At 43.3% G+C, this 26,616-nt stretch overlaps 1 protein-coding gene across 2 annotated transcripts in view; it reads right to left on the bottom strand.

Moving 5' to 3' along the window:
• The window catches only part of CSMD2 (CUB and Sushi multiple domains 2), a 677,707-nt gene that overhangs the window by 27,503 nt on the left and 623,588 nt on the right, over positions 1 to 26,616 (bottom strand). Inside the window, exons 54-57 of one of the 2 annotated variants that reach the window (XM_040231766.1) lie at positions 26,035 to 26,270; positions 16,763 to 16,936; positions 13,602 to 13,790; positions 674 to 847 (exon numbers count right to left, since the gene is read on the bottom strand). In XM_040231766.1, coding sequence (XP_040087700.1) covers positions 674 to 847; positions 13,602 to 13,790; positions 16,763 to 16,936; positions 26,035 to 26,270 — 773 coding nt within the window. The remainder of the gene's footprint in view (positions 1 to 673; positions 848 to 13,601; positions 13,791 to 16,762; positions 16,937 to 26,034; positions 26,271 to 26,616) is intronic. The other variant, XM_040231767.1, reaches the window with a different exon arrangement.

Below are 26,616 nucleotides of genomic sequence, written 5' to 3'. Positions count from 1 at the left end.
TGGAAATACGGACTTGGGAGCTCTGTCAATTCCCTACATTTGCTGTGTTGATTACCTCTCTCCATGTCCCCACAGAAATTAACAAGAAAATAAATTCATTCATAGGAAAAGTCTGGGGACTGGTGTGTTAAAGCTGAAGAGGAGAACTGTATTCACTGGGCCAGGAAGGATACAGGACAAACAGAAGAAGTGATGATACAGAAAGGAAAGCAGGCTGGGGTCCAAAGGTCTCACACAGGGAAGGAGAGAGCACCAGAGTGGGTTTGGATCTGAGCCAACAACAGGAAGGCTTGGACTGTTCCTGGGACCTCATGGTAATAAGTGTCTGGAGAGGATTCTGGCCATAGGTGACCACAGAAACCATATCTTCATTGGTTCTGCAATCTCTTGGCTATCTCAGCTTGGCCAGAGTCTAAGGGCATGAAGCTGGGCTTGGACCATCAAGGGATGAAGTCCCGTTGGGACCTCTGAGAGCCATGCTCTCTGACTGGGAGGGATGGGTTCAGTTCATTTCAGTTCATTTCAGTTCAGCTGTGCTCTCTGCCTGGGAGGGATGCGATGAAGGTTCAAAAGCTCTGCTTCCCTCTCCTCCGTTTCACTCCCACCTCGGAGCTGCCCCTCTCCCGCCAGCCAAGTGTTCCATTGGAACCCCTCCCCTACACCAGCCCCTTACCTGAGCAGTGCGGGAGGGAGCCAGTCCAGTGTCCATCCAGCCCACACATGCGGGTGGCGTTTCCCACCAGGGTCCGCTTGCCGGTGCAGCTGTAACGCACGACTGCCCCCACTGTATAGCTGTCCCCGGACATCTGGGAATGGGGCGGGGAGCCCGGATGGCCACAGGACACCACTGTGGGGAAGAGCAGACATCTCAGCAACTCTGCACCGGGATGGATCATCCTCACAGGACACACGCTAGGCTTTTCAAGACGACAGGAAGAAGCTGGGGTGTCTACCGAAGCAAACTTCCTGCTGGCTCACCCACACGGTATCAGCAAACACTGACTTCCCACCTCACTGTCCAGTTTTTCATATCTGTGAACTGAAGAGCAATGTCTGTTGTTTTAAGAGTGGAGTGAGATAATGCGAACGAAACCACTCAGCTCATGGTAGGGTAGGGATGCAAGAATACCCGTTTCTTCCCTTTCTCGCCTCTTGTGCATACTAAGATGTCTCTGGCAGAAAGGTGGGATATATAGTATACATAGTCAGACCGAGAAAGACTAATTGCATATCATACTGCTTTTATGTGGAATCTAAAAAATGGTATCAATGAACCTATTTACAAAACAGAAATTTCATCACAGATGTAGAAAACACATGTATGGTTACCAAGGGGGAAATTTGGGGAGGGCATAAATGGGGAGATTGGTAGTGACATACACACATTACTGTATATAAAACAGATAACTAGTAAGAGCCTACTGAATAGCCCAGGGAACTCTCTTTGGTGCTCTGTAATGACCTATATGGAAATGGAGTCTAGAAGAGAATGGATACACGTGTATATACATGGCTGATTCACTTTGCTGTACACATAAAGTAACACAACATTGTAAATCAACTACACTCCAATAAAAAAATAATTAAAAAGAAAGCAAACGGGCGATCTCTCATCCTGGGACTATTGGGACTGGCCATAGGATCCAGAATAAGGGCTAGTTATTGTCCTTTCCAACTGCATCTTCCAACTGCCCACGACAGTTGGCTCTAACTTGTCCTCTTTAGTTGCAAGCTCCCTTTTCTGAGACAGCAAACTATGACTACAAACTAGTTATGAGGTTAGAGTGTAGTGTTGAGGTGGACGGGCCAGGGCAGGACAATGCTGTCAATGTTGCTGGGTTTGCCTTCCTGTTGTTCTTCCATGGGCTGATCCCAGGCTCTTTCATTTACTCAACACATATGTATTATGTGCCTGTTATTTGCAAGGCGCTGCTTTATGTGTCTGCGAGAACAAAGTCCAAGTGCTCATGGAGCTGATATCTAGTGGGGAAGTGAAAGAAAGTGTTAGTTTCTCAGTCGTGTCTGACTCTTTGCGACCCCACAGACTGCAGCCCACCAGGCTCCTCTGTCCATGGAATTCTCCAGACAGAAATATTGGAGTGGGTAGCCATTCTGTTTTCCAGGGGATCTTCCCAATCTAGGGATTAAACCTGGGTCTCCTGCAATGCAGGCAAATTCTTTACTATCTGAGCTACCAGGGAAGCCCTGTGGGGAAGAGAGACCATGCATAAGAAAATACTAGGGGTTGCTATGAAGGAAAATAAAGCTGCATCAGGAAAGGGATGCTCAGAGGTGGGATGGGGGAACTGTTTATGAGTAGGGTGGTCAGGGAAGATCTCCCTGAGGAGGTGATATTTGAGCAGTGGTCTGAGTGAAAAGACCAGCCATGTGAGATCTGGGGAAGAGTGTTCTGAGGGAAGAGACATCTAGTAGAAAAGCCCAGAGGATGAGCCTGGGGTGTCTGAGGAACAGCAGGAAAGCCAGGGTTGCTGGAACAGAACGAACAAAGAAAGAACAGAAGGGAAACGGGTGGAGAGGTTGCTCAGAGCCAGATCATGGCATAGACTTTGGGCTTTATTACAAGCATGATGAGACCCCTCCTGAAGTGATATGATCTGACTTACATTGTAACAAGATCATCCTGGCAACCGTGTGGAGAACAGTCTAGGGCAGGGTGAGAAATAGGGGGCTCTTGCAGTAGTTCAAGAAGAGATGGTAGTGATTTGGACAGATGAAACCTTGGGGTCTGTATGTAAAGGGGAAGGATATGTACTGTCTCGGCCAAAGGGCTGACCACCTGTGAACACGGCCCCCCTCAACTCTCCACACCCTGGCCCAGGCTGCCACTCCTCCCACTCCCAGAGGCGGGGTCTCTTATTTCCTTCCTCCTTGAATCTGGGCTGGCCTGTGACTTGCTCTCATCAACGGAATGTAGTGGCATGAGGTTTTAGGAATTCTGAGCTCTGGCTTAAGAGATCTTTTAACTTCTTTTTCTCTAGGAATTCAACCTCCAAGTAAAGAAGATCAAGTCAGCCTGCTGGAGAGATGCCACTTGGAGGAGAAGAGCCAGCAGCAAGTCCTCCAACAGGCTGTTGTCATTCAGCTGCTCAGTTGTGTCCGACTCTCTGCAACCCCATGGACTACAGCACGCACGCCAGGCTTCCCTGTCCTTCACTGTCTCCTGGAGTTTGCACAAACAAGCTCATGTCCATTGAGTCGGTGATGCCGTCCAACCATCTGATCCTCTGTCACTCCCTTCTCCTCCTGCCCTCAGTCTTTCCCAGCATCAGGGTCTTTTCCAGGGAGTCAGGTTGGTGGGGCCATTTTGGACCCTCCAGTCCTAACTGAATCACGGAGGGCACAGGTGAGCCAGCTCTGCAGTGATGGTCCACTATGTGTCAGCTTGAGTAGGCCACAGGATGCCCAGATACTTGGTCCAACATTATTCTGGGTGTATCTGTGAGGTTTCTGAATGAGACTAACATTGACCTGGTAGACTGAATAAGGCAGATTGCCCTCCTCAATGTGGGTGGGCCTCATTCAGTCTCTTGAATGCCTGAATAGAACAAAACGGTGGAGAAAGAAAGAATTCTGCCTCTGTCTTCAGTCTGGGATGTCAATATTCTCCTGCCTTTGGACTCAGACTTGGATGGGAATTGACATCATTGGCTCTACCTACTTCTCCGCCTTCAAAGCCAGACTGGAACTATGCCATCTGCTCTTCTGGATCCACAGCTTGCCCAGGGCAGATCTGGGGGTTTCACAGCCTTCAAATTTGTACAAGCCAATTCCTTATCATATATCTATATATTTCTATCTGTATCTATGTCTATAAGAAATTGGCTCATATGATTATAATATATATTACATATATATATTTAGAAATAGATATGTAGATGGCTCATGGTTTCCTTAGACACAGATATATAGATATAAATCTTATATAACTATATCTATGATAGATATAGATCTTTTTAAACATCTATCTATAAAATACATGTTAATATATATATCCTATTGGTTACTGGTTCTTTTTCTCTGGAGAACCCAGACTAATGAGATTGCTAAGCCTCGCCTAAATTCTTGACCTTTACAATTGTGAGACAACAAAAACAAATGCTATTATAAGCTTTAAGATGGCTTATTACATAGCAATAGATAACTGATTCAGTGAGTTTCGAGGTTTATACTATCCGTTTCTTAAGACAACCTTATGAAGTAGGTACCTTTTTTTTTTTTTTAATCTCCACTTTCCTGATGACACAAATGAGGCCTAGTAAGGCAAAGTAACTTACTGAAGGTCATAAACATAATCAGTGGTAGAATTAGTTCTTAAAACCTGGCAGGTTGATTCCAGAGGCCACACTCTTAAACATTATAATTGACTCCCTTCTGCAGTGCTGTTTGGAGACTACCAGTGAATTCTCTCCTTGGGGAAGAATGGAGTCCCTGATTATAATTTAAATGATTCTATGACTTTATTAGAAATGTTTGGATTTTAGAAATTGCCCAATTTTAACTCTCTAATGACATTTTAAATAAATTCTTTTTTAAATGGAAATACAAAAACACAATAACTGTAAGTATAGAGCTTAATGAAGTGTCACAAAGTGAATACACTCATGTAGCTACTGCCAAGATTAAGAAAAGCCCCCACCAGTGCCTCAGAAGCCCCCTCTTGCCCTATCCCTATCCCTGCCTCTTTTCTTCCCTCCTCACATTAAACTACTCTCTTCACTTTGTACATCATTAATTAGTTTGCCTGTTCTTGAATTTTATTTAAATGAAATCTTTTAGTGTATATTCTGCTGTACTGGCTCTTTTCACTTAACATTATGTCTGTGATATTTGTCTGTGCTCTTTTGTAGCAACAGTTCATTATCATTGCTATGTATCAGGAATTGGCAAACATTTTCTTTGGACCCTTTAAGGGTCCAGACAGTAATCATTTTAGGTCTCTGTTGCATATTCTTTTGATTGTTTGTCTGTTTTTTTGGTACAATATTTAAAAAAATATTTTAAAACCCTCCTAAGCTCAAGGGGATACAAAAATAGGACATAGGCTAAATTTGTCCCAAGAGCCAAAATCTGCTGACCTCTGCTATATAGTACCATTTGTGTTAGTTATCTATTGCTGTGTAACAAATTGCCCCAAAGCTTAGATAACGATAAACATTTATTTTGATGATATGGGTCAGGAATTTGAGAGTGGCTTAGCAGGTGGTCTTGACTCAGAATCCCCCATGAGGCTGTAGCCAGAGAGACGACTGTGGCTGCATTAATCTGAAGGCCTGACTGGCTTCCCTGAGAGCGGCTGATCCAGGAAAGCCTGGTGGAGATGGCATTTATTTTATAACCTAAATCACACCATCTCACACAGACTAACCCTGGTACAAGTTAGGAATACTCTACATAAAGGTATGAATACCCGGAGGTGGGGGTCATTGGGGTCATCTTCAAGGTTGACTGTCACAGCGCTATGGAGATATATATCACATTTTACCAGCTATTTCCTATTGATGGATGTTGGGTTATTTCTAGTTTCGTACTCTTATGGATAATGCTGATAAGAACATTTCTGTTCATGTCTACTGGTGTACATATGTACATATTTATATTGGCTATCCATAATGATTTTTGTAATAGCAACTGATTGCTTTTTATGATGTTCTTGTTTGATTTTAAAATGTTTCTTTGGGGAATTTGGGGATAGTGTCAAATTATGGTAATACTGAATTTGAAGATAGTGTCAAATTACGGTAATATTGAATAATCTCTGAAAAACCATATACAGTGCCTAAAATTATTTTTTCTTTTGTTACTGGCTTGATCTAGGTTAGTTGAATGTCTGTAAAATTAGCAACTAGAGTATACTCTGTTGTTTTATTCCTCTCCCATGATTTGTTTGTTTAAAGGAGGAAGAAGTGAATAGTAATAATGCTTGGAGAAAAGAAAAATTAATGCCAGTACAATTTGGCTGCTGTGGATAAGAAAAAAAAAAAAAAGGACATATGATGATAACAATAAAGAGAAATGACTTTCATTTAATGTATGTTTGCATAAAACCCTAAGGGGTGAAGAACAAAGACAAGGTGAACAGATATTGCTGCATTTCTCAGTTTGTCAATATAAAACAATTAATGTTTTTGATATTCATGCCATGTCCAAATGGGATCTCTTTGGATCATTCCAGTTTCTGCAGTGGCTCTTTAGCTGCTTACTATGTATTAAGCTTAAATGTGTATATAAAAATAGGCAGGATAGATATTTGTTACTCCTAATAATAGCAGATTTCCCTGCGTTACACAGAATAACAAGGGATTAAGAAAATACAAAATTGTAATTAAGCAAAAAGCAATAGTACAAATCAGCAATTCATGCTTGGGTGTGGATTATGCTGAGTCCCATGGCAAAATGAAAAGGACCCCCCACACTGGTTCTTAAATCCTAAGGATGAAATTTGTATGATTGGTAAGCTACCTCCAGAGCTTCCAGTTTTTCTAAAGCATTTTATCAGGGAAACAGCATATAGCATAGACCCAGATCATGTATTTCCCTTAGTACCTGCATATCCACACCCATTAAAGCAGTCTCCTGTCACCTGGAACGAACAGGTTGACTAGGGGATATGTACAGTCCTCCATAGTTTGCCACAACCCTAACAGGTAATTGGATCTTCTAGGAGAAGGCAATGGCACCCCACTCCAGTACTCTTGCCTGGAAAATCCCATGGATGGAGGAGCCTGGTAGGCTGCAGTCCATGGGGTCGCTAAGAGTCGGATACAACTGAGCGTCTTCACTTTCACTTTTCACTTTCATGCATTGGAGAAGGAAATGGCAACCCACTCCAGTGTTCTTGCCTGGAGAATCCCAGGGACAGGGGAGCCTGGGGGGCTGCCATCGATGGGGTCGCACAGAGTCGGACATGACTGAAGCGACTTAGCAGCAGCAGCAGCAGGAGTAGAAATGCAATTAGTCCATTAAAAAACGCTATGATGACCATGAGACATCAGTGAAAATGGTTTTACTGGGAGTCGCCTGGGATTTAGAGCCTTACAGTCAGTGGAAGTTCCTCAGGGCTCGTGTTTTTGAAATAGTCTTACAAAATCAGCAAGCTCCAGGAGATGGTGAAGGACAGGGAAGCCTGGCATGCTATAGTCCATGGGGTCACAAAGAGCCAGACATGACTGAGTGACTGAACAGCACCAAATCACAGGGAAAACGTCTAAATTTCCTCTCATCAACAAGTGAATAGCCTAACTAGGTTCTGATGCTAGTATATGTCTTTAGTGGGAGTCTTGCTGAAGTTCAAATTTAGACAAAGTAATAAATATGGTTGCCTTTGAATGGGGCCTGCCTTGGAAAAACCTGCACTTGCTCCAAAAAGAACAGTCTGTCCCATGGTTTCCATGTCCTTAATAACAACATAATGTGGCGGGCTTACTAATTAGTGTAAGTAGAGTTTGCATGCTATTTATGCATGCTAAACTGCCTCAGTCATTCTGACTCTGTGGCCCCATGGACTGTAGACCACCAGGCTCTTCTGTCCATGGGATTCTCCAGGCAAGAATATTGGAGTGGGTTGTCATGCCCTCCTCCAGAGGATCTTCCCAACCCAGGGATTAAACCCACGTCTTTTGCATCTCCTGCACTGACAGGCAGGTTCTTTACCATTAGCACCAGTTTAGCACCTTGTAAATCCCAACAAGAAAAAGAAGTGACCATTGGCTTTCTGCAACTGCTGGGCATTAGCCATTTTTCTTTTGAGAGATAATGCCTAGCTTGTTTTTAGACTTTGGCTTCTGTCAGACTGAGACCCTGGTTCCTGATTCCCACAGATTAAGAGCAGTCAAAATATCACAATGTAAACATAATAAAACAATGAGAAACAAGTCAACAAGAGTGAGGACAATAGCAGAATTAGACTTGAAAAGATAATGATATTGGAAGTATCAGATATAGAATATATAATAAGTACATTTAATATGTTAAATATGAAAAAGGAACAAGTTAATATAGGAACAATACATTATGGAGATAAGTAAGCAAATGTGAAAAAACAAATAATGCATTTGTTTCTCAGATGCAAAATAAATAATTGGAAACAGGAACTCAGTTAAACCTCAGCTTAGACCTAGCTAAAAAGATAATCACTGTATGGTAAAAACAGACCTTGAGTAATTTATCAGAGATGGAAAATATGAATGAGAATTTCAAAGACAAAGAGAAAAGCACAAGAAGATCTAATGCTGGGATTCAGAAATAGTAAAGGAGGAGAATGAAGGGGGAGACAATGTCTACTGAAATAGTAGCTAAGAATTTTCCCAGATAGCAGAACAATCCAGGAAGTCTAATGAATCTTAAGAAGGGTAAACAAAATATTTAAGCATAATGCAGGAAAATTCAGAATGCCAGCAAAACAGAGAGAAGCTTGAAGTCAGTGAGGGAGAAAAAAATGGACTACCTAAAATAATTTAGACTTCAGAAGACTTATCACTAAAAATGAAAGTCAACAATAGTGCCAAAAGAAAATGTGTCAGCCTAGACCTTTGATACAGCAAACTTATTATTTAATAACTAGGAAAAATTCAAAACACCAAAGAGAGAGAAAGACTTTACAAAGGAGTGAATGACTGACAGCTGGTTTTTCAACAGCAACAAAAGAGGTCAAAAGATAATTAGATTCCTTTAATGGGCTAAAAAAAATAACTGCCAACTTGAATTTCTAAACATATCAAAAATATCTTAAAAAATGAGAGACAAATAAATGTATCACAAAAACTGAGAATGTTTGCTAACAGCAGATCTTCACTAAATAAAATTTTAAAAGATGGTCTTCAAACTGCAGGAAAATAATCTCATATGGAAGGTGAAGATATGAAAAGGGGAATGAAGAGCAAAGAAAGTGACAAATATGTGAGTAAATCTAAGTGAACAATAACTGCAGAGAACAACAACACATTGTGGGTTTTAAAAATAAAATAAAGAAGTAAAAATAAACTAATAGGTAGAACAAACAGAAAACATAAAATAAGATGGTAGATTTAAAACTCATCAGTTCAGTTCAGTTCAGTCGCTCAGTCGTGTCTGACTCTTTGAGACCCCATGGAGTGCAGCAGGCCAGGCCTTCCTGTCCATCACCAACTCCTAGAGTTTACCCAAACTCATGTCCATTGAGTTGGTGATGCCATCCAGCCACCTGATCCTCTCTTGTCCCCTTCTCCTCCCACCTTCAATCTTTCTCAGCATCAGGGTCTTTTCAAATGAGTCAGTTCTTCACATCAGATGGCCAAAGTATTGGAGTTTCAGCACCCCACCCCCCATACACCAATAATCTGACCTATTTACAGTGATGAAAGCAAAGACTTTCAACCATGAAATCTATATCCAGCAAAGCTATCATTCAAACATGAAAGGGAATTTAAAATATTTCCAGAAAAACATAAACAGAGACTGTGTCAGTAGCAAACCTAGAAAGAAATTTTAAATGATAAAGAAATTCTAAAGGAAGTCTTTTAGGCTTGAAATGAAAGAACTTGAAGCCATGTGAAGAAATAAAGAACACTGGAAAAGGTAACCACATAAGTAAATACACGATATAGCATAAGCATACTTTTTGTCTGTAACTCTATTTTCTTCCTGCTTGAGAAACTGCATAAAGCAATAATTAGAAACCTTTGTTGATAAGCATACAATGTATAAAGATGTAATTTGTATAATAATAACAACAGAAAGGATATAGAGGTAATGGAGCTATATAAGGACAATGTTTTTGTATACAATTGAAATTCAGTTGGCATTAATCCAAACTATGCTGCTATAAGTTAAGATGTTAATTGTAATTTCCAGAGTAACTATTAAGAAAATAATTTAAAAAACATACACAGTGAAATAAACAACAAACATTTAAAATGGCACACTAAAAAACATCTATTTAATGCAAAAGAAGCCAGCAAGAGAAGAGAGGTCCAACAAAAAAGACATAAGATACATAGAAAACAAATAGCAAAATGGAATATATAAAACCTACCTTATCAATCATCACATTAAATGTCGATTAAACATGTGAAAGGCAGATATTAGCCAAGTGGATAAAAAACACGATTCAAGTATATTCTGTCTACAAATGACACACTTCAGAGCCAATGACACAAACAGACTGAGAATAAAAAAGTGGCAAAAAGATATATCATGGATCTAATAACCAAAACATAGCTGGAGGGGTTATCCTAATATCTAACATAATAGCCTTGAAGACAAAAACTGTGACTAGGCACAAGAAGAACATTCCATAGTATAAAAAGACATTCTATCAAGAAGATACACAATTATAAACATATGCATCTAATACCATAGCCCCAAAGTATATGAAGCAGAAACTAACAGAACTAAAGGGAGAAGCAGGCAAATCAGCAATAACAGCAGGAGTTCCCAACACCTCACTATAAATCACGGTTAGAACAACCAGAATATGGATAGATCAACAAGGAAATACAATAAACAATACTATAAAGTAACTAGACCTAACAATCATCTGTGGGGCACTCTGCCCAACAAGAGAAGAATAAACACTTCTCAAGTGCACATGAAACGTTATCTAGAATAAAGTGAAGGTGAAAGTCACTCAGTCATGTCCGACTCTTTGAGACCCCATGGACTGTATTCTCCAGGCCAGAATACTGGAATGGGTAGCCTTTCCCTTCTCCAGGATATCTTCCCAATCCAGGGATTGAACCCAGCTCTCCTGCATTACAGGCGGATTCTTTACCAGCTGGGCTATGAGGGAAGCCTCATCTATTTAGGGTAGACCATATGTTAATCCATAAAATAAATCTCCATAAACTTTAAAAGACTAAAATCATATCAAGTGCATTCTGTAAGCAAAATGCAAATGAAACAAGAAATCAACAAAAGAAGGAAATGTGAAAAATTCACAGATATATGGAAATTAAACAACACTCTCCTAAATAATCAGTAAGTCAAAGAATAAATCAGAGGAGTGATTAGAAAATACTTTGAGGTGAAAAAAAAATGAAAAAAATAGCATACCAAAACTTAAGAGATACAGTGAAACAGTGCTTGGAGGGAAATTTATATTTGTAAATGCCTCCATTAAAAAGAAGAAAAATCTCAAGTCAACAACCTAAACTTCCCCTCTAATAAACTAGAAAAAGAGAGCAAAATATACCCAAAGCAAATAGAAGAAAAGAAATTAAAAAGGCTAAAGCAAGGATAAACAAAATAGAGAAACAATAGAGAAAACAAAATCAAAAGTTGGTCCTTTGACAAGGTCAAGAAAATTGACAAATGTGTCTAGTCTGATGTGTGTGTGTGTAAGAGAGAGAGAAAGAGAGAGGGACAGAGAGAGAGAGATACAGGGATGGGAGAAGAATCAAATTCTAAAACCAGGAATGAAAGCGGAGATGTTACTACCAACTGAATTTACAAAAGCAAAAAGCATTATAGGAGAATATGATGAACGTGAATGGTTATATACCAACAAATTAGATAAACTAAATGAAATGGAAAAATTTCTAGAAACACACAAACTACCAAAATCAACTCAAGAAGAAATGGAATATCTGAAAAGAATTATATCAAATCAATAGAATCAGTCAATAATAATAAAAAAAAACTTTTAAAAAATAAAAAAACTTTTAACAAAGTCCAGGGCCAGATGATTTTACTGATGAAGTCTATGAAAATTTTGAAGAAGAAATAATACCAGTCTTTCTGAAACTATTTCCAAAAATAGAAGAAAAGGGACAATTGCCAACTCATTCCATGAGGTCAGCCTTGCCCTGATACCAAAGACAAAGATATCATCAGGAAAGAAAACTACAGCCCAATATTCCTTATGAATTCAGTTGCAAAAATCCTCAACAAAAATACTATCAAACCAAATCCAGTAACACATTAAAATGAATTTTACCATGACCAAATGTGATTTGTTCTAAGAACACAAGAGTTGTTCAATACATGAAAATCAATCAGTGTAATACACCATACTAATAGAATGAGGGGGAAAAAAGCACCACATGATCATCTCAATAGATGTAGAAAAATCATTTTAAAAATTCCAACACCCTTTCATGGGAAAAATGTCCAACAAATTAGGAGTAGAAGGGAATTTCCTCAGTCTGATAAAGGAAATCTGCAAAAATCCCACAGCTAACGTCATGCTTAATGGTGACAGAGTGAAAGCTTTTCTTCAAAGGCTATTTTTATTTGTATTCTCCAAATACAAGAATCTCAGCTGCCCCTGCTGTACACAGGTGGTGGTCCATTTCCAACCCCAGATGATTTGTCAGTCATAAATGGGGCTGGGTGACCAGGGTGGGCAGGTGAGTAGGTGAACCAGCCTCCTATCATACCTAGAGGCACAGGGGCATAAGGAGATGGAGTCATCCCGACTGAGGGGCCAAGGTATGTATGAGCCACCACAGATAGGTGGACTGCAGAATGGCTCAACTCAATGCCCATCAGCCCCTCTGGACTGCATCTTCACCTCTCCTATTAGGAAGACAGGAGAGAGAGCAACCCACAGGGCTCATGGTTAGCAACAAGATGCGGAAGCAGGGGCCTAAGGAACTGTTTTTTCCTCCAGGATGTGAGGCTAGCAACCCGATGTCAGGATTCTTAGTGCCTCCCTCATCCTTTTTTTCCCCACATGTTGGCCCTGTATTTTTTCCTAATATCCTTTAAAGCAGTTATTGTTTATTGAGCAGTGACTAACTAGGCACTTTTAATGGGTGTTCTCATTTAATTCTCTAATAATCCTATGGAATAGGCATTAGTGTCATTGATATAGACAAAGAAACGGAGGCTCTCAAATCACACGGCTTGTTTAGGGGTAGAGCCAGAATTCAAATCCAGGACTGTCTGCTTCCAGGGAGGGTCTGTTGCATTTCTCCTTCAGTCCTTTAAAAAAGTGGGGGTCATTTGATGTCTTTCTGGAAAATCAAAGAGGCAGTAAAACGGGAGACAGGTTTCTACCAGGCAGCCAGGACCCCTGAAGAAAGGGAGCCTTGGAGACTGAAGGGGTCGGTGACAGCATTAGAGAGGAAAGGGAGTAAGCCTGTAGCCAGGAGAGAGAGTGAGAACTGGTGGGCCATCGAACCCAACGTGTTAGACGCTCAGTCATGTCCAGCCCCGTGGATTGTAGCCCACCAGGCTTCTCTGTCCATGGGATTCTCCAGGCAAGAATACTGGAGTGGGTTGCCATTCTCTTCTCCAGGGGATCTTCCAGACTCAGGGATCAAACCCAGGTCTCCTGCATTGCAGGCAGATTCTTCACTGTCTGAGCCACCAGGGAAGAGAACTGAGCGAACACACACACACACACACACACACACGAGGGCTGTCCTTTGACATGGACCATGCTGTCAGTAGACACACACACACACACACACACACACACACACAACTAACCAAAAGGAGCCCAAGATGGGCTCTGACATCAAGAGAGCAGTTCGAGTGACCATCTCCGTGACCACACACACACACACACACACACACACACACAGGAGCGCTGTCCTTTGACATGGACCATGCTGTCAGTGTGCTCGGGCGCTCACTGTGAGTACATGACATCTACTTACAGAGACACTGGGGGCGGGGGCGATCCCATGTGCCATCTCCCTGGCAGCTGAGCACCGGGGTGCCCAGGAGGTAGAATCTGTGGGTACACTGGTAAGACACAGTCGTGCCGTAGCTGAACCTGTGTGGGCCGCTGGCGTGGATCTGACGAATGCTGTTTTCTTGGTGCCCAGGATCCGTACAGTTGATGACTGCAGTGGAATAGGATGATTAGATGCAGAGACCTAGACGTGAGGATTTTTTTTTTTTATGCTTTTAAATGGGAATTCAGAAGTCCAAACAGGAATGTATTCCCAGTAGAGCAAAATTTCCAGACCAAGAGAGGCTACACAAAGCAGATCCTGCCTGGGAAGCTGAGCTGGTCCTGAGGCTGCTGTACTCCCCTTAACTTGGCCACCTGGGTAAGGGATCCATCCTGTGTCCAGCTAGACATCACCTCCCTGCAGCAGCCTCCCCACCTCCTCCCAGACTGGTTAACCTCTCCCTCCTTGGTGGTCCTGGCATAAACCTCTATTGCTTGATGGTGTGTCAAACTTCTATCGATACGAATCCTCTGAGGGCAGGAATGCACCCCTGTCTGTGAACCCATCCCTAACACAGTGTGTCTCCCGCAGCAGAGCTGTGGAAAGGGGATGGGCTTCTCTAGAAACTATTTTAATCACTTTTATGAGTATTTCAGGGGGAGATTAATTTTCGGGGATCAATTTGACTTTTAAATGCTGAAATGGTTCCAAAGCAGCTTATCAAAATCAGAGTGAGGTTTGAGAGTCATGACAATACTGTTCATAACCCATGATGTGAACTTGGACTTTTGAAACACTTTCATATCTATTATTAACCTGAACCTCATATGAGTTGTATGAGGCAGGCAGGGTCAGTACTTGAAACCTTTGATAAGCTTTTAAAGTGTGAGCTATTTTTAACTTCTGATGACCCTCTCTGAGGCTGAGAGGTCAGAGTCACAAAACAGGTAAGCTGCGTTCATTCATTCATGCTATTTACTGTGATATACCGAGTGTCAAGCATCGTGCTGGGCAGTAAGGATATGACAGAATTTACAGTCTGGAGTGGGGTTTCTCTGCCTTGGCACTGTGGATATTTTGGGCTGATAATTATTTATGGTGGGGGCAGTCCTGTGCATTGTAGGATGTTTAACAGTGTCTCTGGCCTCTGCCCACTAGATGCTAATAGAAACTCTCCAGTTGTGACAACCAAAGATGTCTTTTGACATCTGTCCCCCGTTGGAACAGGGGAGCAGGAAAATCACACCCAGTTAAGAACTGCTGGTCTAGAGAGAAAGGGACAAACCAGCAATGATACTGTTTGGTAAGTGCTCTGATGGGGCAGTGGGGAATGTTCTGGAAGCACAAAGCAGAGCCTCTAGTCCAGTGCAGGGCAGGGCAGCAAAGTCTCCTCAGAAGGAGCAACCTTTAGGCTGGCTCTTGATGACTGGGTAGAAGTCACCTGGACAAAGAAATGGTGGGAGGGGACAGAGAAGAATGCATTTGAGGAAACTGCGTCTGGTGCCCTGAGGGGCTTACAGGCACAGGGCACCTGTGAGGAAACAAAAGAGGCTCAGTGTGGCTGGGACCCAAGGCAGAGGTGAGGCTGGGGGCCACGTAAGTGGAGAAGAATGAGGCTGGATCGGAGGCTGGGCCAGGTCCCATGGGCCCGTAAACCAGCCAAGGAGACTATTAATATCCTAAGGGCAGTGAGAAGTCTTGGGAGGTGTTTCAAACAGGGAGTGACTTGATCAGATTTGTGTTTTAGGCAGGACATTCCATCAGGAGAATGAGCTGGGGTGGGGGTGGGGAGCAGGACCAGGGGCCACGATTTCTAAGATTTTACCCCAGTCTTCTGTTTTCCAAGACCGGCTCTTGAGCACAGCACCCTGGGAAGGGGCTGGGGTTTGGGGAGCTGAAGTTACAGGACAGAGAATGTCTGGGAGCGAGAGCACAGGTCTTGAGGAGAGGGGATCATGGGATAACCATAGCCCAAAGCATCGGTCTCAACACCTTCCTCCCTGGAGAGGTGATGGAAGTGGGTACAACACGAGGTCATGCCGATTTCCCCTGCATTCCCTGGATTCTCCTCTCATTCACAATGGCACCTTGAAATGCTGAGCGGAATGTTATTTTAAGGTTAGCTGTGAATGTATCTTGATTGATTCTAAAGCATCATTTGAAAAATTTGGTCCTTTAATATCAACTACAAATAAATTGAGACACATTGCACAGCCAATCGCCATGTACCCTCAACACTGGAGGAGGAGCCATCAACCGAGGGAGTCTAAGCCCTCACCCCTTACAGCTGTGAAGACTTGATCAACCTCCACACCAGGGCAGGGATTGCTCCTGTTCAGCCAGTCTGACCCTCCACTCAAACCTTGGCGAGCTTACCAGGCCACTCGTGGGCAGAGGCAGACGGCCCCAAGGCCCCTCGTCGCTGGGTATGTGCACGTGTGCTTCCTTGCTAAGTTGTGTCCAATCTGGACTCCAGCCCACTGGGCTCCTCTGTCCATGGGATTCTCCAGACAAGAATACTGGAGTGGGTTGCCATTTCCTCCGCCAGGGGATCTTCCAGACTCAAAGATCAAACCTGCATTTCCTCCATCTCCTGCATTGGCAGGCAGATTCTTTACCACTGAGCCCCCTGGGAAGCCCTTCATTGCTGTGAGAAGCCTGTAAAAGCTTCAGGAGCGATTTCCTAAATAGTCTGGGTGGGACTGGAATATCCTCCATGTCGGGTCTGCCTCTTGAGTCTTTAGTTTCTTCTCTTCTCCTCCTCGTCATCCCAAGCCCTAGATTCTGCTTTTTATGTCTCATTTCAACCCTTTCTTTTTTTTCTTTCATTAAGAATGGGGCTCTATATGATAATGATGAATTATCGGTTCTGTGAAATGTAAACAAAAGACTGCTTTCCATTTCTGTTTTGAAAGATGAAACTTCCTTCACTTTCTTTCTATAACCAGTGAAGAATTTTGACATGGCTCTATCTGAGGGGAGAGAAATGCTCCATCTGTGACCCTTCTCTGCACCAAGTCTTCCCTATTTGAGTCAACGTAGCACCAGGACAGAATCCCCTGACTTCCGCTCGTGGGTCACAGACACAGGTGGCAGCGGGACTGGGGGTGGGGGGTCCGGGGGGAGGAAGGGTGGCTCACTTCGACAGGTGGGCAGCACGTCGCTCCACTGCCCACTGGCCAGGCACTGGGATCGAGCGGCCCCCTCAGCCACATAGCCCGGGTTGCAAACAAACTTGACCACGTCGTTGAGGTTGAACTGGTTGCCCTGGGTGAGGCCGTTGATTGGGTTGCCTGGGTGTCCACAGGTAATTGCTGTAATCGAAACAGACGAGAGGTCAGCCCTCCTGTTGTTCCCCTCCCCAGTCTGTCCGCTCCTCTCCTGACCTTTCTCATGCCCAGCAGTGAAGCAGAGCCCTAGGTCTGACTTTAGTTTCTTTTGCTACAAAACTCAGTTTTTGTGATGTCAGCATGGGGACAGTCTCTTTTCCTTGAAGGTGTGTCCACAGCGTGGACCGCTTGAGAGAAGTTGTTTGAGGACCATAGGGCATTAGGGCATACCATCCTTCTCCTTCGCCCAGGCAGCTGGTCCTGCCTCAGTTCCTCTCCCTGATCCCTTCAGCTACTCATCTCCATTCTTTCCCAGATATCCTGGTGACTACCCTTCCGAGGAGTCAGACTAGCCCAAGTTCCTGGGCCAGTCTTGATGGAGCCAGAGTCGGTACAAACCACGCCTGTGCGGAGGGACTGGTCACCCCGACAGACCAGCGGGCATCGGAGTTCTTAGGAGGGCACAGTCCCTCCCCTACTCCTTCCATGTGAAGGGAGTTCATCTCATGGACTTCCTGGCCTTTCCCTGTGCTCTCTTCTCTATCCTGCCTGGGGTAACCGGAAGCGGCCCCTCTGTGCAGTTTGGGAAGGACGAAGGTTCAGCCCTGCCTTCCTCCTCTCGAGATGGGCAGCCTGCAGGCAGGGAGGCTCCCCCCAAGCCTCCAGCAGAGGCAGGTTCTTCCCTGCCTTCCCTTCCCCCTACAATGGAGTCACGCCCAACCCAGGGCAGTGCTGCTCTGACTGTGTGAATCCACCCCTCCTGGGGTTTATTTAGCAAGTTCCGTTTGGCTCTCACTTTAAGCTACGGCTCCAACTGGGACTTTATCAGGAATAAGGGTGGTATTCAGGTGTCCACACACGACTCTGTTTCATCGTGTAACTGGTTCAGCCCTGGGCAGCAAAGGGGGAGAACGCTTTGGTGCTTACAGGGCTCGGGCTCACCTCCTCCTCTCAGGAGTGGAGTTCACGCCACCAGTGGCACTGGTCTCTTTGACTTTTCTTGAATGTACTAAACAAGGTCCTGCCCCAGAGCCTTTGGGCTAGCTTCCTCTTGGCTGAAACATTCCTTGGCCTCTGCCCTCATATCCTCAGGTCTCCCTTCAAATGCCACCATAGCAGTGAGGCCTGCCATTACAACCAGATAAACGGCCACCCAGCACCACCGAACCTTCTTGCCCTGCTTGCTTTTCTATACAGCAATCGCCCACCCTAAGCGCACTTCTTTACTCATTGCTAGTCTTTCTCCACCTGAATGGAAGCTCCCTGGGGCAGGGACTCTGTCCCCCTCCTTGCTGTATCTACTGTGTCTGGATGGTGCCTGACATATAGGAAGTTGTTGTTCAGTTGCTAAGTTGTGTCCAGCTCTTTCATGAACCCATGGACTGTAGTTGGCCAGGCTCCAACTACATGGGATTTCCCACGTAAGAATATTGCAAGAAGCCCATGGGACTGCCCAGGCAAGAATATTGGAGCGGGTTGCCATTTCATTCTCCAGGAGATCTTCCAGACTCAGGGATAGAACCTGCGTCTCCTGCACCGGCAGGTGGATTCTTTACTGCTGAGCCACCAAGGACATACAGGAAGACCTTGATAAGTAATCCCAAAGTGAAAAAAAAAATTGCAGAGTGAACTAACAAATGAGTGAGCCATGAATGGACAGATGCCTGGCTTTTGCTCTGCTCCTGAGTCCTTGGTTCTGTTTACTATCATCTGCTTGGTACCTAGTCTCTTTGGGTGGAAATCTGACTTGATGCTTTTGAGGCCTCTCCCTTGGTTCTGGCTTTTCAGCTGTGAGAGGCTGAGGAACCATGAGTAATGCTTTCTTATCCTAATGCTTGGATTTATGAGGACCTCACCCCAAACCCAGGCCTTCCCAGGTGGCTTAGCGGTAAAGAATCCTGCTAATACAGGAGATGCAGACGATGTATGTTTGATCCCTGGGTCAGGAAGATCCCCTGGAGGAGGAAATGGCAACCCACTCCAGTATTCTTGCCTGAAAAACCCCATGGATGGAGGAGCGTGGCAGGCTATAGTTCCTGGGGTCGCAAAGAGTTGGACACAGCTTAGAGACTAAACCACAACATCCCAAACCCAAATGGTATGGATGGAGGTCAGGGAACAAGAATAAGTAGGATCCAGATTTTGCTGTGGACACCTCTGCTGTCTCTCTGGGCCAGTTCTCTTTTATAGATCTCAACAGTAGTATGCTTGACTCTAGCAGAGAGAGCTGGGCAGAGCAGGAGACAGGCTGTTAATGGGCTACAGGGGTTCTGGACAGCCTGGTGTGGTGGGATGAGAATGGATGGGGAGGCCAGCAGACCGGATTTACAACTCAGCTGTGTCCTTTCCTTACTTTGGATACCTCACTCTGAGCCTCAGTTCCTATATCTGTAAAGTAAGAATTTCAATATGCGTTGAACAGGGTTGCTCTGAAAACAGACCCACACTTTTGCTCTTCATTAAATATTTACTGGCTGCCTTATAAGTTCAAGGCACACTGCTATGCATACTGATGAAACGCGAGGAGCTCGGGAGCTCATTTCTCAGCCTATCAGGAGAGCAGGCAGGGGTGCAGACTGTCATATCACTGTCGCTGGTGCTGAAGCAGGCTTCCGGAATGGGCACCTACCCTCCACCTGGGAGGGAGTGGTTAAGGAGGGTCCCCAGAGAATGTGGCATACCCTCAGCTGGGTCTCAAGGCTGAGCAGGATTTTCCAAGTCAGTGAAGTGGTGAGAGAGTGGAGGGAAGCTTCAGAGGGCCTGTGAATGCCTTGAAATTATGTGCAAAATATGGGGTGTTTCTGATCAGCTTGGGAGAAGATGCATTTTTCCCACCAGACTTCCAAAGGGTCATGACCCACCTTCCCAAAGGCTAAAATACCTTTGTATAAAGTTACTTAATAACTTTGTATAAAGTTAGAGGAGAGGGCTGAGGGCTAAACCTTTGGGAGTAGTAACAGCTTTTGAATTGCAGATTGACCGAAATGCCAGCACAGGACATAGAGGGGTGGTCAGCAAAATTCACAGGAGGTGGGAGTGTCACAGGCCCATGGGGACAGTTCATGACTTATCAGATGTCCCAGGGAGCTCTGTTTCTCTGGAGAGCTCTGATGGACTCAGATACAAGGGGAGAAGGGGAATACACCAATGGGAAAGAAAGGAGGGATCCTGCTGGGCTGGGGCTCTTAACTAGACCTTGAACACATGCGCCAGCAGACCCAAATTTCCTGAGGGCCGAGATCATGGCACATTCAACTCATCTTTATGCATAACACCATACAAGCACCTGGCACAAAGTAGGTGCTAAGGAAAGGTTTGCTGGATTCAGTCTTATAGGCTGAGATAAATTAACAGAAAAGGAAGGTGCGTAGTTCAGAGGAGAGAACTCAAAACAGACTAAGCTCATGAAGAAGGCAGAAGGGAAGGTGATCCAGAGACTCATGGAGTGATTAGCCTTGGGCTTGGAGAGACTTCTTGATAGGAGGTAAGGATCAAGGGTGAAGGTGGAGAAGGACAGACGGACATGTGGGAGGGGAAGCAGGAAGCGGAAGGGGTTATTGTCTGATGTCGTCTGTTCTCTCTGCACAGTAGAAAGTGAGATTATATCATTAGCTAAGAATTATTGGGGTCTATATGCTTTATTGCACTTAATCCTTACAACCCCGTGAGATAGGCACCATCATTATCCTTTTAGGAAAAAAGAGGTTCAGAGGGGTCTGGGGACTTGTCCAAGGGGCACAGTTTCTAAGTGACCCATCTGAGTTCTGAACCTGGCTTCTCTGCTTTCAGGCCATTCTCACTATGTGTTTTAACTACCTGCTGAAAATATAGCAAATGTGTCTCTGAGTAGGTAGACTATGGGTCTTCAGGAAGTAGGTGAGATTATGAAACAGCTGTGTGGGCAACAGAGAAGGTCGCTGACTGAGGAAGTGGAGACAGGCAGCTGGAAAGTTCTGAGTCTGGCTGATATTGTAAAGCTTGAATTCATAGGTGACCGCATCTGACCTGGTACCTGCCACCAAGTGCTGGGAGCCAGCACGGGAGATCCCACCCATAGCAAAGGTCATGAGGAAGAGCCCTGATGGGCAAAGGCGGGTCAGGACTCAAGGGACTCCCCGACCCCACCCATGACAAGGTCATGAGGAAGAGACCTGATGGGCAAAGGCAAATCAGGTCTCAAGGGGTTCCCTGGATCTGCCCGAGCATCTACCCCGAAACCAACATCTGTCTGACATTAACAGGGGCTATCCCCGACCACCTTTCTCTGGAAAATTAACTTAGAGCTCCAGTTAATAGTCTCCTGCATATAAAAGGAGTGTCTCAGGTCAAACCTCTCTGCTGGCAGACTAGCTTGTGTGAGAGGATTATCCACACTCTTGCTACTCCGCACATGATTGTTTACAACCTCTCAACCATAAACAGCACAGAGAGTTTGGAGTATTTTGAAAGTCTTAGTTAGCATAGAGTTTTTCTAAAGATAAAAATCATGTTGGTGAAGGGTTTCATTGCTGAGTTAATGATTGCCGCCAGGCCTCCATATCCTCAGGCACCTGGGAGTCCAATGTAATTGGAATGTAGAAAAAGAAGTATAATAGTTTTGATGTTAGCAATACTAGACTTTTGAGTTAATGAATTTTCTCTTTATTATAAATCACTGTACTCCTCTTTGTTATAAACTGTTGTATCCTTGCTATGTAAGAATGTAACTTTATCATTATCTTAAGACTAAGTAGATCTCAAGGGAAAACAAGTTTTCTGATGGACTAACCTTTATCAATAGAAAGAAAGATGGGGCCATAAAATGTTAATCGGTCTCCAGACCAGAAGATATTGTAAACAAACGTAAGACCCTTGTAAGAACAAAGATATGCAAAGAACACTGTCTTTAGATAAGGGTCAGAGCAGCTGTCCCTGTGTGACTCTGCTTCTTACATTTATCTCTATGTACAACTTAAAGTATAAAAGCTTCCCTGAAAAATAAAGAGACAGACCAGGACCAGGACCAGTTCCACCAAAGCCTGGTTCCCCCGTGTTGTCTTTTCTTTCTTACTCTCCTTTTCAGGCTAATTCCCATCTGGAGCACAGAGGTCTGCCGTGTTTACTTATTTGCCTGGGCTTCTAAGACCTGAACGGGAAGGTGCCCTGCATCTTCACTCCCTCGGGAGACCGGGAGGGTGCCTGCGGCCTACGTAAACGGTGCAAGTCTCTTGTCTTGAGACTTTATTGACTTTCTGTGTAAGCCAAGGAATATAAGCCTCTTTCTCTCCTCTGTTCTCTTAACTGCAAATTCTTTCCTTATCTCTCTCTAAATCTATATATCTCTCTCACCTCGCCATCCACGTTTCAGATACCCTGGATCCAACCAGGGCTGGACCCCAGTAACCAAGCAATTGCTTGTAAAAGTCCTGTTACTCTTGCCTTCTTACCCCCGGTACTTCTTAAATCTCTGTGCTTCAGGAGAGAATGGAGCTTGGTACAAAAGATCTTGGATTCAGTGATGTAGCAGGGCGGTGGTATATCGCCCACCACACCACCATCACGGCCCTCTTCACAACAGCAACAGCAGCATCTGACCAGTTCACATGCATTTTCTCATTTAATCCTCACAGTAGTCTCTGAGGTACCTGCTTTTCATAAGTTAGGAAACAGACCTAGTGAGGTAAACCACCTCATCTAACATCACACAGCAACAGGCTATGTTGTGGTAGACCTGGAACTGGAACCCAGGCAAGCTAGGTCTGGGGTGCAAGTGTCCACCTGCTTGACTCTGCTGCCTTTCTGTATGGACCAGGCCTAAAATTAAGTATCTTAGGTTCAGCAGACATCTTCCATGAATTCAGAATCCAGCATTCTCTATTACTTGTAACTCAAACCTTTTCACATGTGTAATGTGCCAATTTCTTGAAGGCACCTGAATTTTCATTTCCTGGATAAAACCAGATATATTTTGTTTAGAGACATCTACAAGACTGACTAAATGTGATAAGTCTTGCTTTCTGTAAACCGAGTACTTAAGAAACTATTAAGACTAATTTTCATGCATTGTTTATTAAGTCTCACTATTTCATTATTCCATCTCACATAGGGAAAGCCAAGTGAAGAAGAATTAAAAACAAAAGCCTGCCTTACAAAAATTAAGACCAAAACACTGTACTTTACATAAAGGCTCACTTTATGGAACTTTAGAAAGTGAAAAATTTTCCAAATTACTTCCAGGCTAATCAGAATAACAGTGGTCATCTAAATCCAAAAATGCAGACTAATAAGAAGAAATAAAACCGTAGAAAGCCCAGGCCTGCAGCATAACTAGAAGACAGAGAATGCTATAAACTTTAAATTACATGTAAGTAGAAAAACAAACACTAAACCTGGGCAGAACTATTTCTCATGCTTCTGTTGCAAGGCTTAGCAGAGAGCAAGGCTGTATGGAAAGCAGATGAGAGAAGCAGGGGAATACTGATCCAAAGTCACTGCTAGAAAGAGAAAGCCCATCTTAAAGGTGAACATATTGAAAAGTGACCCTGGTATGTCAGTGCACCAACTATAGGAAAGAACATAAATGTTTACAACCTTTTCTGAATACCAATACCAAAAGAAATGAAAAAAAGAGCAAAGCAAAGCAAAAAAAAAAAAAGGGCAAAGAAAACATATCATACAGAGAAAAATATTATGTATATTATATTTTGTACATAATAATTAAACAAAATTAAAACTAAACATATAAATAATAATATATGTGAATGAATTTGACTAACCTATTAAGAGAAAAGGATTTTCAAATGGACTCAGAAGGCAAGGTCCAACTCTATGATATATAAGAGAAGCCTATCTAATTTGAGTGATTCAGAAAGGCTAAAATAAAGGGATGGTTAAAGGAATACCAGGCAAATGGGAGAAGGATGAAAGTAGAGAGTGTAAGCCTAATGGTATTAGGTATAGTACAGTTCAAGCTGGAAAATATTAAAGTGATAATGAAGACATTTTTAAAGGCTAAAACCACAATTTTCAATGTAGATATAACAGTTATGAGTATTTATGTGCCAAGTAACATGGCAATTATCCTTATGTAACACAACTATGGGAAATACAAGGAAAAGTAAATAGAAGAACACTAATATGAAGCCAGGCTTCAACAGTATGTGAACCGTGGCTTCAACAGTATGTGAATAACTTCCAGATGTTTAAGCTGGATTTAGAAAAGGCAAAGGAACCAGAGATCAAATTGCCAATATCTGTTGGATCATGGAAAAAGCAAGAGAGTTCCAGAAAAACATATACTTCTGCTTTATTGAGTATGCCAAAGCTACTGTGTGGATCACAACAAACTGGAAAATTCTGAAAGAGATGGGAATACCAGACCACCTTACTGCCTCCTGAGAAATCTGTATGCAGGTCAAGAAGCAACAGCTATACCCAGACATGGAACAACAGACTGGTTCCAAATTAGAAAAGGAATACATCAAGGAGTACGTGATATTGTTACCCGGCTTATTAAACTTGTATGCAGAGTACATCTTGTGAAATGCTGGGCTAGATGAAGCACAAGCTAGGATCAAGACTTCTGGGAGAAATATCAATAACCTCAGAGATGCAGATGACACCATCCTTATGGCAGAAAGTGAAGAACTAAAGAGTCTCTTCATGAAAGTGAAAGATGGGAGTGAAAAAGTTGGCTTAAAACTCAATATTCAGAAAACTAAGATCATGACATCCAGTCCCATCATTTCATGGCAAACAGATGGGGAAGCAATGGAAACAGTGACAGACTTTTATTTTTTTGGGTTCCAAAATCACTGCAGATGGTGACTGCAGCCATGAAACTAAAAGATGCTTGCTCCTAGGAAGAAAAGCTATGACTAACCTAGATAGCATATTAAAAAGCAGAGACATTACTTTGCCAACAAAGGTCCATCTAGTCAGAGCTACGGTTTTTCCAGTAGTCATGTATGGATGTGAGAGCTGAACCATAAAGAAAGCTGAGTGCTGAAGAATTGATGCTTTTGAACTGTGGTGTTGGAGAAGACTCTTGAGAGTCCCTTGGACTGCAAGAAGATCCAACCAGTCCATCCTAAAGGAGATCAGTCCTGAATATTCATCTGAAGGACTGATGCTGAAGCTGAAATCCAATACTTTGGCCACTCACTGGAAAAGACCCTGATGTTGGGAAAGATTGAAGGCGGGAGGAGAAGGGACGACAGATGATGAGATGGTTGGATGGTGTCCCCGATGCGATGGGCATGAGTTTGAGCAGGCTCTGGGAGTTGGTGATGGACAGGGAAACCTGGCGTGCTGCAGTCCATGGGGTCACAAAGAGTCAGACACGACTGAGCGACTGAACTGACTGAATAATATGAAACTTTAAAGCACACCTCTCAGAACAAAACAGGTCAGGTAGACAAAAAATAAGTAAGCAAACATTAAGACATAAACAACAAAATCAATAAGGCATATCTTATGATTATATATAAAACTTTACACACTAATGCCCTTTTCTCTCAAATGCACATGGAACAGTCATAACAATTGATCAAATATTAGGTCATAAAGGAAGCATCAGTAAATTCCATGAAGCAGAAATACTGTATACAGTGCAATAAATTAGAAGTGAATACCAAAGTAAAAATCAAAACACCCTTCCATCTGGAAATAAAAACCACACACTTTTATTTAAAGAAACTTCTAAGTGAAAGGGGAAATTAATATCAAAAGGACAGGATTTCTGATACATAATAAAATACTAATTTCTATAATCTGTGTGATATAATTAGAGCAGTGATCAGAAGAAATTTTATAGCCTTGCATACTTATATCCATAATAGTCAATAAAAATAAAAGACTGAAAATGAACGAGACTTCTAATTCACAAGCAAAAAAGTGAACCAAAAAGTTAATTGCAAGGAAGAAAATAATAGAGGTGGAAGTAATAATGATGAAGAAAACTGAAAACATAGATGTTAATGATTGTCTTTGAAAAACATGAACAAAATACAGAAAATCCTCCAGTTCACCTAATAGAGACAATGCAAGGGGAAGTCCATTTTGCACTGGAGCTGGTGACTAGGGAGAGTGGGTACCATACTTACGCACACAGAAAGGGGTCTTGCCCGACCAGTGATGATCCTGCTGGCAGATGCGCACGGACATGCCAATCAGGCGGAAGCCAGCATTGCACTGGTACACCACGCTGCCCCGGTAGCTGAAGTTCTCCCCGTTGATGTGCCCGTTGACGATGGGCTCAGGGGTCCCGCAGTGTCCGGCTTTGGTGAGATGTGGGAAGAGAGAGTAAATTGTACGGGAGCATACAGAAAATGAGGTGAGGCTTGGTCGGGGGAGGGGGAGACAGGCAAGATGGGGAAAAAGACCACCCATTGTTTTTCCCTCCTCCCCTTGACAGTGGCATCCAGGAGTGACTTCAGGAATCCTAGACATGATAGAAATAGTGTTGAAGACTGAAAGTGAAAGTTGCTCAGTCGTGTCTGACACTATACAGTCCATAGCATTCTCCAGGCCAGAATACTAGAGTATTTTCCCTTTCTCTTCTCCAGGGGATCTTTCCAACCCAGGAATCGAACCCAGGTCTTCCACACTGCAGGTGGATTCTTTACCAGCTGAGGCACAAGGGAGCCTAAGAATACTGGAGTGGGTAGCCTATCCCTTCTCCAGTG

This window comes from Oryx dammah, unplaced genomic scaffold (assembly GCF_014754425.2).
Source record: "Oryx dammah isolate SB20612 unplaced genomic scaffold, SCBI_Odam_1.1 HiC_scaffold_28, whole genome shotgun sequence".
Lineage (NCBI taxonomy): Eukaryota > Metazoa > Chordata > Mammalia > Artiodactyla > Bovidae > Oryx > Oryx dammah.
The sequence above is the reverse complement of the archived record's forward strand: the minus strand, read 5'-3'. Positions and strand labels throughout refer to the sequence as shown.